The following is a 13318-nucleotide window of genomic DNA, read 5'->3' as shown; positions in this document are numbered from 1 at the left end:
TCTCTCCCTCTTTTCCCACCCTGGCCCATATCACTTCCTGTTTCACACTAACTAAAACTGGTGGTGCTAAGGTTTTATTAAGTTGCTCAAGATCATCTACAAACTGGATAAACTCACTTCAGATTTGGGAAGAATTGCCTGAATGGATAAAGACTGGAACAATGCCCCCCTTTCTGTCCCTTCAAATGTTCCAATACCATACCTTGAGAGGCGGTACCCTGGGTTCCTCTCGGGGAGGCTGCTCTTTTTCAGTCGGGCTGGTGGCTGAAGTGATACGGGCTGTCTGATCTTCTTCTATTCTAGCTCTCTTCTCCTTACAGATTCCAAAACTGTGCTGTTCTATAGTTTTCCTCTTTGAGATCTCTGGTTCCCTATTTTCATTTCTTATCCCTTCAGGTGACTTGGCAGGTTCCGAGGCCTTAGAGGAATGTGAACTTTCCAATCGAGTCTGTGAGCTCCCCTGCTTGTGTGTTTTACTTCGAGATCCTTCAGAAAACGAAGCCTTATCTAATGAGGTATACTGTTTGTCATGTGACTTAGCTGGAGGAAGCTCACTGTTCTTACTCATGGTGCCTTCAGATGAAACAGATCCCTCGGATGGTGAGGCTGTACCTTTCTTTTCAGTTCTTTGCTGGACATTATGACTTTTACCTTTCATTACTTCTGGAGGAGGGAGTTCTGGAACAGATGCAACACCAGATTGTTCTGTTTCTCCAGGAGATTGACACAGCTGCTGATTCAGGTTTTTACTGTGAGTGTCTTCACCTGCTGAAGCTTCAGGAGCAACAGGTGGTGGATCTAGTTTGATAGTTTCAGGTGTACTCAGATGCATTGGGTGGTGAGGCATAAGGCTCTCTCCTGGAGGTTGAGAAAGGGTAGAATTTTCATCTTTAAGAGGGGAAAGTGGCTCTTCAGACATGGAAGGTGACTTTCTTGGCTGATGGATGAGCCTCTCACTCATGGAAGAACTACAAATTGGAGATGTTTCTGAAGGGACAGGTAAACTGGTTACAATGGAAGTCTCTGATGTCAGAAGTACTGAAGAAACTGAAGAGGTTTCTGATGTCAAAGGCAAATCAGACATTGGTGATGTTTCTGATGTTAAAGGCAAGTTAGATACTGGGGAGGCTTCTGATGTCAAAGGTAAATTGGACATGAGGGATGTTTCTGATGTTCCAGGAGAAGTGGACATTGGAGATATTTCTGACATCAAAGATACATGAAGATTTTCATCAGCAGGCTTTCTATTACTATCTGTGTCAGTGTTTTCAGTGCTGGACACCTCAGAACAAAAGGTTGTTTCAAGGGATGCTGGAGTACAGGGCTCTTCTGAAGTGGACTGTGTTTCCCCACCTGGGGATGTCAGACCAGCAGATACTCCCTCTGGGCTCTCTGAAGAGAACGATGTTTCAGAGACACAAGCATTTTCAGAAAGCTGTTCATCAGGATCACTTTGTAGCTCCATGTCCACAGCAATGCCTTCAGCAGGAAACAGTCCTTCTATCGCAGGGGGAATACTCTGTGTTTCTGGGATACTGGACTCTTTTGTGGACTCTGGCTCCTTATCTGCTGTGTCACTGACAGAATTCAGAGGGGAAGCAGAAGGGGCCGGGGATTCACAGTCATCTGGCTGATCCATGACAACAGCCATTTCTTCCTGAGGGGAATCCAACTTCTCTTCCACCTTAACTTCGACAGGAGGCAAAGTATCTAAGAGGTCATTCATCACAACACAGGCTTCTAGGTTCTCTTCAGTGGGCACTATCCCTGTCTCTTCACTCAGGTGTGGGGGACTCCCAGATTCTTCAGAGAGCTCTGGTTCAGTCCTCTGACCTTCATCATGGCACTCACAGAGAGTGGTCTCTACCTCTTCTGCAACTTCTTCCTGAATCACAGATTCTTCAGGGATGAAGACATCCTCTGGTTCGGATTCTGCCATGATGCCCTTAATTGGGATCTGTTCCATGGAAGCACAGAGATCAGTTTCTGGAGAAGGTGGGATTTTTGTGCTTTTTGGCAATTGCTCTTCGAAGGATGATGGTGTAGACGGACCAGGCAAACAGGAAGACCCGCACAAAGGAGTATTTTCATCACCATCATTGTTTTCGACTGAAGTGAGCTTCATTGATTCTTCTCTTGACATACCCAGCCTGAGCAGAAATTAGAGACATTAATTTACTATTCAATTATACAAAATTAATGAGATCACTTGGCTTTTTCTCAGGTGACCTGACAAATTTGAATCTATATATGTTAAATAAATACTTAATTTGTTTGAGCTAGTTCATAGTACTTATAGGATCTCAATTTTCCCACTTATTTTAAAACTATGACTAAAATGAAACCACTTTTCTGGTTTATGAATATAGATGCCCAAAGACCACAGGCTTTCTGAGGGCAAGGATTCTGACTTATTCAAAAATGTATCACTGGATGGTTCTTTTAACAGATTAGGCACTCCCTCAAATAAATCCCCCTCTCTCCCCCAAACCTGACCTATGAATTCACTTATAGAAGAACTTCTGAGGGAGAAATTTCTTCACATCTGCTACGCAACTTTGCTTTTAGAAATTACCTGGGGCACTGAGGGTTAAGTGTCCTACCCAGGGTCACCCAGCCAGTATGCATCAGAGGCAAGCCCCAAACCCAAGTCTTCCTCATTCTTAGCCTGGCTTTCTATTCACTGCCATAAAGTAATCACAATACTTCTAGTAAACGTCACTTCCAGTGATATAAATTAAAACTAGGCATGTCCCTTTTCATAATCTTTACTAGATCAGGTTTTCTGTTTTTTTCACTGTGATACCAAAGTAGATGTCATTATACAATGGATGACAAAATTAAGATGAGTAAAGTAAGATGATCAGTACTTTACACTAACTGGACTAATACTTTTATAAGCCTGTCTCAATGTACCAGAAAATAAATACATGTAAGAATATGAGTAACAGTAACAGAAAATCACAAGCTACAAAAAAGAGAAAAAGGTAACAGAAACATAATCTACTACATTGGCTATATCTGACAATAGCAAACCTATATAATTACTAGACTAAAAGAAAAGGGGAATGCTATAGAAATATTTTATCTAGATTTCAGCTAAGTATTTGACAAAGACTTTCATACTATATATGTGGGTAAGATGGAGAACAATTCATTATGTAATAGCAGTAACTTTCTTTTTATTTTTTACTGCAAATATATAGTACTATTGCAATGATATCAATAATAGGCTTTTATGGACTAACTTATGGAACCTAAAGGTGATCTGTGACCAGATTATCACAAAAAAAAAGTATTCCAAGTGGCAAAAGAGGAATGGCCAGCCTTGGGAAGACATTCTCATTCAATGGAAGTCTTCAAGTAAAACTCTCTTAACTTTTTGGATGTATCTGACAGAAAAAAATTCTTGTTCAGTTACATGTTGAACTACATGGCCTCTGAGGTCCCTTCCATCTTTGAGATTTCTCTGATTCTGTAAAGTGGATGGCTAGAACCTAACTGTAGTTCATCATCAATTTGGAAGTAAGTCTTTAGTGGAATGCCTCAAGGCTTTATTGCTTGATCACATGTTAATTCAATAATTTTATCCATTATTTGAAAAAAGACTTAAATGGCATTCCTAGCAAAACTTAGAAAAATGACACAAAGCTAGGAAGCATGTTGACGTACTCTATGAAAGAAGGACACATCTAAACATGAGACACATTTACCTAACCAAATTTTATACTTATGTTCAAAAGTTCGACTTTACATGTACAAGATGAGGGTGACTATAGTTAATCTAATAAAGATTGGGAGGTTTTAATGATTTGTAAGCACATTGCAAGAGTGTGAAATGGCAACGTAAGAGAAATGTAGGAACCAGCATTATTAGGAAGGTGATAATATCAACATGTTTTGTTCACTTCAGGTCACATACAGAACAGTGTGATCAATTCTGGACTCTAATTTTTTGGAAGAACACTGAAATTCTGTGATTCTGTGATGAACAGAAGGGCTATAGGACAAAGTTGGTCAGAATGAGAAAGGTCTTAAAGATCATGCCACAGAACAAACATGTAAAGAAATTAGAGATGTTTATCTCAGAAGAGAGAAAACTTTGGGTACTCATCGCAGAGTATATGAAGGGATTTAAGTGGAGGATGGAACAAACTTGTTCTGCTTAGCTTTGTAAGTCAGACCTGGGAGCCAAGGGCAGAAGTTACAGACCGAGTTTTAGACTTGCTATAAACAAAGATTTCCTAACAAAGCCCCTCAAAAGTGAAATGAGTTGACAGAGAAGGCAGCAGATTTGAGTTCCCTGTTACTTGAAATCTTCAAATGAAAACCACTGCTCAGGTCTGTCTGTATTCTTGTTTAGATAAGAGTTGGACAAAATGGGCTCTGAAGTTTCTTTCTGCTCTCAGATTATGTGATTTTGCCTCTGTAATTCATTTTTATACACAAATGTCTAAAGGGAATTCTAGGGGAGTCTAGCCTAGAGAAGCAATGAATCATCAGGGGATACAACATCAAGAAAAATGTCAAATAGTACTGTGGGTTTGTAAAGCACTAGAAACAAAAAGGTACATTTTTCAGAGGATCAAGTTTTATTTCAATTGAGAGGAATGAATTTCTTACAACTCAATTTGCAAAACTAGTAAATTTACATGTGGGTTAGTGAGGTTTTTTTTACTAAAAATATTCAAATTATGAGGGATGTCATAGAGGGAATTCTTGTGTTAGATAAGAAGTGGAACAATATAACTTCTAGGTACATTCCAACTAAAGCAAATAAGTTAGTTTGGGCAGGACATAGAGCCTGGCATGTGGTGACCATTGCATGTAATGGTTAAGCTGCTGAAGGCTGTACTAAATGCTTCAGTGTCACACACAGATTTACAATATATATTCTCATGTAGAAATATGACAGAAAGGGAAATCAAATCAAGCTTATAAAAATAGATTTTATAGACAGAAGGCAGGCAAGCAGATATAAGGAAGGTAGGAGGAAAGAAAGAAGAACTTATTAAACATCTACTATACCAGACAATGTGCTAAAAACTTTATAAATATTATCTCATTTAGTTCTTATATCCCAACTTATTCTTCTTATTCCTTACATATGGGGAAACTGAGACACAGACTGGCCAAAAGATTTGCCAGGGTCACATGGTTAGTAGCTTCTGAAGCCATGTTTGAACTCAGGTCTTCCTGAATGTGAGTCTAGCGTCCCAGCACCACTGAGCTGCCTCATGAACAATACCTTCAATAGCTTTAAGAGAACAGACCTGGAGTGTCTTACTTTCAAGTCACTAGTATGACAATGAAAAGCTGGTCTGCTTTTAGGTCAGGTAAGTCCATGAAGGGTCCATAACAAAAATGCAAACTCAAAGCAGAGAATTGAACATGGCAGACCTTTAATGATGCCAGTTTATCTGCCAAAATAATCTAGAAAAGAAAAGCTCAAGGGGTAATAGACTTTCCAAATGGATGGCAAAATATAAACACACGTATACATAAACATATGTATATGTCATACACACACACGTACACACATGCATGCACACTAGGAAAGGAAGATTTAGAGCGAGGACAATTCAAAGCCCATGGCTAAACAAGCCTTAGTGTTGTATTGGTCAGGAAATTTGTCAAAAATTGCTCAGGGACGCAAAATATTTATACAGTTAGACGATATCTAGGAAAAGACAAAGTAGATAGATCAGTAAAGAAGAAATATCCTCTTCTAATTTACTCTCTCCCTATGCACTTTACCAAAGAAAGGTAAAAAGTTACAAAGGAAAAAGTGTTGTTCACTGCCACATCCTGAAATGAACTCTGAAGAACTTAAGCCTGCTGACTTCAATTCTTTTGGGGTGACGTGACTGCCAGACTCTTGATGGTAACTCAGTCGTTAAGGTGCTATTTATTGCCAGTAAGAACATCACTAAATAAAAATTAAGCAGTGAATTATTATGGCATCCAACATTTTCCTTAGGGCTTGAATAGTCTTTAATGCTGTTTTTAGAGTAGGTACCTGGTATAACCCTGAACTTAATACTTTTTCAATTTAAAAAAAAGGAAAATAATTTTTAAAAAATTACTTATAATTATCTACAATTTGGCATCCAATTGTCCTTGACAATCCTCCTTTGGTTGCTCTCAAAAAGTAGACCTTCCTATTCATCAGTGTTGCTACCTGGTGCATTCCTCTAATGACCACCATTTTCCTTAAACAGGCAGTTTACTAAATCAACTCACTGACCTCAGGATTCCTCCATTCACAAAAGAATCATGTACTACAAGGGAAAATGGCCAAGCCTGGTACTTGGAAAGGATTCAGCATTTTTTTAAAACATAAAATAAGCAATTAAATTCAGGTTCGAGTCTGTATTAAAAAGTCAATACAGACTCCTTTACATGGAAGGAAACCTAAATCCACAGTCAAAATTCAGTGGCTAAACCCACCTTTCATATGGACTGAACTATTCATGAAGCTCTGCTGGCAGCAACTTTTCTAAAATGTGTGGTTTACAGGCATTCTGATGCACACTTTAATTCCTTTCATAACCATCAGCATATATACATGTTGTATGGAAATAGCTTTAGGAAGTCTAAATGCAATCACCCTCCACCTCAAAATAAAAATCTCAAAAACCTAAACTATAAGAGGTGAACACAAGAAACAAAAACAAAAAAAAAAAGAAACATATAAGCAAGGGAGAATTAATCCAGTAAAAAATAGTAACATCATCTTTGCAAAACAACATTTCCATAAACATACATTAACTTAGTTTTTACCTAAATAAAACAGTGCTAAAAGTATATATTTATATACAGCACCCTTAGAAAAATAAGAATGTAATTTTTATTTATGATAATACAAATATGTCTAAAACATTTATTTCTAATATATTTATTAATGGAAACACTTCAAAAATGAAGAAATGGATTTTATAAAAAATTAACTACAAAAAATCAAAACTGACTTCTATGGTAAAATCCCAGGTGCCATTTTCAACCCAGAGTCAATTTTTATGGACAAGTTGTACACTCCAGAAAATGAGTTTTTTAATGGGAGTGCTGACATGCCACTCTAATTTTACTCACAATTCCTTATATAAGGGAGTGCCTGCCTTTTATTAAAGGTTTATTGAGTGCTACAGCATGAGTATGCTTTTAAAGCAAAGAATTATATTTACATTTCTCTCTAAAAGAAATGAAAAAAAAAAATACTCTAATACTTACTTTTCTCCATAAAACCTTTCAAAGAATTTCTCTTTCCAAGGTTCTGTTTTCTTTTCCTTCTCAATTTCTTGCCTTATCCGTAACTGCATTTCTGGGGTAAACTCTCCTAGAAGACAAATGCTAACACTTTGAATAAAAGTGATCCTACCTCTTCCCCCTTGCAAAGGTCATACACATAGTAAGCAGCAGATTGAAGATTCAAATCCACTGGTCTTTTTCATATAACAAAGGAGGAAGATGGAAGCTTCTACAGTCTAGGCCCCGCAGGTTAAGATGCCTACCCTGAGGCAGTGGACAAGAGGATGGAAACAGATAGAAACTTCAACAACTCAGACTTTTTTATCCTTGGCACCAGGCAAGGATCAAGAATTAGATTGTGGGTGACCCACTTCACGCAATCTTCAATAGAAAAATATATATACAACAGGCTGACAAGACCATAGATCTTGCTAGAAGCAAGCAGTTCAACTTCTTAATTTTGCAAATGGAGAAACTGAGGTCCTTGGAGGTTAAACAATTTGCCCAAGTTCACAAACTTAACAAATCTGAAGTAGCTTTGATCTTAGATCCTCTAAAACTTCAGGGTCAGTGCTCTTCCTTATACTGAAAGCATTAGGAAAGCCTCTTAGAATTTGCTGAAACAGGATTTGACTTGTACTAAATTAAAATATTACCCAGAAGAGTTTTGACAAATGGAAAAGTTTAAGAAAAAATACAAAGTCTAGAGCATTTTGGAAAAATAGTTGTGTCAGATACTTCCATGCTTCAAAGACCTATAGTACTGTGGGTATGGATATGCTCTTCCCTGAATAGGTTGCAACCCCTTAACAGACTGCCTTGGAATCAGAGGATCATAGATTTAGAGATGGAAGGGAATTTAGAGATCATCTAGTTGCAACACCTCATTTTATAGATGAAGAAAATGAGGTCCAAAGAATATGACTGGTCTAAGATCACATGGGTACTAAGTAACTGTGACAGCATTTGTGTCTTTGGGACAGCCTTGGCAGACCACCTTTGTGAGCTGCTTCCTAACTCTTTTTCCCCCAAAATTAATCACTTTGTGGCCAACCTAGCAATTAGGGATTAAGAATTTAGCCAGGTTGGTGGTCTTCAGGGACAAGCTTGAAATCCAGTATCACTGTCTTTCCATTTAAGTAGGACATGCCAAAGTTTCTCTTCCTGGTTGTTCCAGAAAACTAGGCAAGTAGTGAGAGATTTTCGTGTTATGATGAGTCAGTACAGTAGGACCTTAAGATTTGATATGTCAGAAGGTAAGAAAAAATGGAAATTTACCTTCTGCTAATCGTTGTTTCCATCCTTGTGCCGCATATGCAAAGAATTCATTGTTTAGGGCAGAACTACTGAGGCGTAAAACTCCATCACTTCCCATCTAGAAATAAGCCAATAAAAATAAGACACAATAATCAGAAAGATGTTCACCTAAGATTACATATAAATAAACTGAAAATTCCAATTAAGGAAAATGTGAAGCTTTGAGTATAAAAGAAGGAAGATAAAGGAAAAAGAGAAAGTAACAAAATAAATGGATTTCTAGTATTAAAAGGGTAACATTAAGCCCTGTCATTTTTATCTTCTTAAGCAGGGGTGAGGGTTGTAGGGGAGTGGGGTGCATATTGTGCATATGTATGCACGTTTATGCATGTATGTAAAATCTCCTCCTCTCCTTTTATAACTACCCTACCAGGGAACATCTACATGTCTGTCCAGACTGTTGGGTGGTCTCCTTGCCTTAGGTCTGTCCCTCCATTCTCTGCACTGCCTCTCTGTAGGTAACACATTAACAATCTTATTAAGCACATTAATGAGCTATGAAAATCCTTTATCGAATCACAATTTGCTGTCATTCTATCTCCTCCTCTGCTCCGCAATCCCAAATCTCGTTGCTTGTACTCACTGTGACCGATAATCCTTGCACTTTTCATTCTTTCCCAGGACATCACTGCTGCACAAGCTACACTCTCTTCTACTCCTTTGGCCATTCTGACTCCTGGAGAACCAATGCTGCCATACACATTCTTCAGTTCTTCATGTCCTTATCTTACTGAAGACCTTGCCCTGCCAAACTTCAATCCCGGGTTATTCTCACCATCAACTGCCATCTTTTCTACAAAGGCACTACCGAACAAGGCTGGAGAAAAATCACTAAAACACACTGACTTGAATAACTACAAATTTGTTTTATGTAATCTCATCAGGGCCCCCAGTGCAGCAGGGCAATACTTTTACATCTCCCTAACTGATTTACAATCGTACTCACCATATAAATTTTTCAAAATCTTTTCATTCCTCCTCAAACTTCTAATGGGTCCATCAATTGAAAAATCTTGCCTCAAACATCACAAAAAAATGGGCCCATTCAGTGAGAGGTCCTTCTCCCTTTCTCTTATCACTGAGATACTTTCCTTCACTATCTCCTCCTTTACTCCTATTTCACATGAAGAGGTAGTCTTTCTCTTTGCCAAGACAAATCTTTCTGTACTTGCACAAATTCAATTCTGTCTTTTCCAGCACACTGCTCTCTATATCATCCCCACTCATTAACTTATCTTTAGTCTTTCTCTCTGTATTGACTGTTTCCCTGTTGTTCAGTAATTTTTTCATTCATATTCGACTCTTTTATCCTATTTGGGTTTTCTTGGCAAAGATACTGGAGTAATTTGTCATTTCCTTCTGTAGCTCATTTTTACAGATGAGGAAACCAAGGCAAACAGGGTGGAATGACTTGCCCAGTATCTAGGCCCAGATTAGAAACGAATATGAGTCTTCCTGATTCCAGGCCTAGCATTCTATTCATTAGCTGCCTAATTGCTTCTCTACTGCCCACAAACATGTCCATAACTCTCCCATCCTCAAATAATCCTCACTTGATCAATCCATTTGCACTAGCTATTGTCCCACATCTTTCCTCTCTTTTGTGGCTTAACTCCTTGAAAAAGTGATTTAAAATTATTACTTCCAAGTCCTTTCCTCTCACTCCCTTCTTAACTTCTCTGCAGAACTCATAATTCAATGAAACTGCTCTCTTCAAAATTATTAACGATCTTTTAATTGCTAAATCTAATGACCTCTTCTAAATTCTCACTCTTTTGACCTGTCAATCTCTTCTCTGGTTTTAGTGATATTCTGTCCTGGTTCTCCACTACATTTCTAACTGTTCCTTCTCATTTTCCTTCTTCATCCAGGTCATACCTATGAACCATCTCTGTTCTAGATTCTCTTCTCTTTTCCTTTAATATTATATACTTAGTGATCTCATCAGCTCTAGTGGATTCAACTATCATCTCTATGCAGGTGATTAAGATTTATTTGTCCATTTCTAACCTTTCCTCCAGCCTCTTATCTCCAGCTGTCTATAAGGCATTTAGAACTACATGTTTCATAAACATCTTAAACTCAAAGAGTTAAAAACTGAGCTAATTTTCCCACAAACTCTCTCTTCTTCCTAACCTCCCTACTATGTGAAGGGTACCAATATCTTCCCACTCACCAGGGCTCACACACTACGCATCATCCTTGACTCCTCACTCTCTCTCATCCTCATATCCAATCAGTTGCCAAGTCTTGTAATTTCCTTGCATATGCCCCCATCTGTCCTCCATCATTGCCAGCACCCTGGTGGAAGTCTTCAACATCACACATTTGGCCTATCTGTCTCAGTTTTTCACTCAAGATGTCAAAATCATCTTTCTAAAATGTGGGCCTGAGAAAATCAACAACCCTACTCCCCTATTCCCATTCAATAAACAACAGCGGCTCCCTATTACCTCTAGGATCAAATATAAAATCTCATTTGGCTTTTGAAGCCCTTTATACATGCCCCTTCTACCTTTCTGGTTTCTTATACCTTAACCCCACATACTCTGCAATCCAATGACATTGGCCTCCTTCCTGTTCCTCAAATAGGACACCCCATCTCCCAGCTGTGAGTGTTTTTACTGGATTTTATTCTTCTTTCTCTATTCTTTATTATTTCTCTACTTACCTCCACTGCCTAGTGGCTCCCTTCAAGTCTCAGCTAAAGTTTACAAGAAGCCCTTCCTTTTTTCTTTAATCTTAGTGCCTTCCCTCTAAGAAAACCCCAAATTTATCCTGCATATATTTTATTTGTACATTTCCATGCATTCTGTCTCCCCAATTAGTAAGCTCCTTCAGAGTAGGGATTTTTTTCCCTGCCTTTCTTTGTATCTCCAGAGCCTAGCACAGTGCCTGAAATAAAGTCTATGCTTAATAAATGCTTGATGAGTAAAAGGATTTGGAGCTATAGATGAATAAATGAAGGATCAGAAAGTTCAGAGAGACATTAAGTGCAAGAACCAGAATTCAAACCCAGTTCAGATGACTCCAAATTTACAGTATTCTTTCTACTGCAACATATGGTGAGGCAGCTGATAGAAAGAGCACTGGATTAGGAACTAGGTTTGAATCCTAGCTCTGTTAATAAGTTAGGTATATTACTTTGCACGACTCCATTTAAGCTGGCTAAGGCTATTTTCTTGGGTGTAAAATGGAATAATAACACTTGCACTGCCTCTGTGAAGGGGATCTTGTGAAGATCAAATTATAGAGCATATGTGAAAAAACTTTTCAAAAAGTATAACTACAAAATTTAAGCTTTTTTATAAGACTTTCATTAGAGTGATAATAGTTAACAAAAAAAAGTCTTTAAAAATCATCACTATGAATGCTAGTAAATATAATTGACACCTGAATCAGACATTAAACTTGGCTATTCCACATATTACTTCCCACATGGTAAATTTAAAAATCAAAATCATAATACTAAGTTTGTCATAACTACATTAGGTATTTTCTGAAGTTTAGACAATAAATATCCTCAAAAAACCTAAAAAATCCATGCATACATAACCAACATCTTTTGTTCTTCCTCTCAATATTCACACAAAGAGGTTGGTATGCTGCTAAAAGTGTTTCAAATTTAAACATGACAGAAAAATATAAATTATTCATTTCCAAAATACACATATGCATTGAAAGGGGGTTGGGGGTGGGGAGGAGAGGAAGGCAACCAAAAACCTAGGATTTAATGAAATTAATGAACTTGAATTAGATTAATAAGTATTTACTGTTTTTTGAATTCAGTAAACAATTATTGTTTCATCTGAGCGCAACCTCTTGCACCCCACAAGTAAATATTAATAAATGTTGGTTGTGCTAATAAATGTCTATTAAGTCAAATGGGTTTTCTTCAGGACATAAAATATACACCAGAGAGGCCTTTGCCATTCAGGAGCTTGTTAATCTTGTTAGTGGTACATATGAAAGCTTTAACACTAATTATTATATGATACTTTGTGATGAAGACATAATTTCCCTGGTGTTGGGACCCCTTTCACAGATACAGATACCAATTCTCCCATTCCTTTTCATCCTTTGTGACTCTAGCTCAAGTCTTTCCCTAATCCTCTAAAGAAAATTTAATGTTAGATCTGATTTATATAATTCCTTAATTACTTAAATCACACTACATTTTGTAATAGATGTTTGTATTTGTTCTCTTAGGTTTGCTAGGTTTATGCAGATTAGGGTTATCTTTGTTTTCTGCAGACACCAGAAAGAAGAATCCCATTTTTGCATTTTCCTAGGGAAATTTTTGCCTTCATATACCAATTTGATAGATACTCCTACTCAGTACCAGTTTCTCATGAATTTTTTTTTGTTTGAACTTGAGCCATGTGTCAAATTTGTAGTGGCATTTTTGTTTTTAAAAAGATTTTCAAGATGAAAGATAGGCTTCATTTTCTTCAAAGATCAGGCATAGGTTATTTTTGCTACTTGTATTTATCTAACTGGAAGTTTTCTCTGTTTATGAAGTGACAATGATGTCATACACAAAATGAAACCTCCAAAAATCAAACTGTCATCTCTGGGCATAGCTGTTGTCCAGTTAAATATCAATACTAATCCATAATCTGGGGGATCAAATTTGTCAGTGGTAAAGACATATACATATATACATGCATATATATGTATATATACATTTATATAAATGTAAAAGTATTTTTATATTATTCATACATTATAACAAGCATAATTGTGTGAAGTT

General features: G+C 37.4%; 1 protein-coding gene across 4 annotated transcripts in view; it reads right to left on the bottom strand.

The window, feature by feature from the left end:
- The window catches only part of ASXL3 (ASXL transcriptional regulator 3), a 243119-nt gene that overhangs the window by 8975 nt on the left and 220826 nt on the right, over positions 1-13318 (bottom strand). For all 4 annotated transcript variants that reach the window (XM_072604508.1, XM_072604511.1, XM_072604509.1 and 1 more), the window contains 3 exons: positions 8527-8623; positions 7231-7336; positions 203-2150 (listed from right to left, as the gene is read on the bottom strand). In XM_072604508.1, the coding sequence (XP_072460609.1) occupies positions 203-2150; positions 7231-7336; positions 8527-8623 (2151 nt within the window). The remainder of the gene's footprint in view (positions 1-202; positions 2151-7230; positions 7337-8526; positions 8624-13318) is intronic.

This window comes from Notamacropus eugenii, chromosome 4 (assembly GCF_028372415.1).
Source record: "Notamacropus eugenii isolate mMacEug1 chromosome 4, mMacEug1.pri_v2, whole genome shotgun sequence".
Taxonomy (NCBI): domain Eukaryota; kingdom Metazoa; phylum Chordata; class Mammalia; order Diprotodontia; family Macropodidae; genus Notamacropus; species Notamacropus eugenii.
Note: the sequence above shows the minus strand (reverse complement) of the source record. Positions and strands in the feature narration are given on the sequence as shown.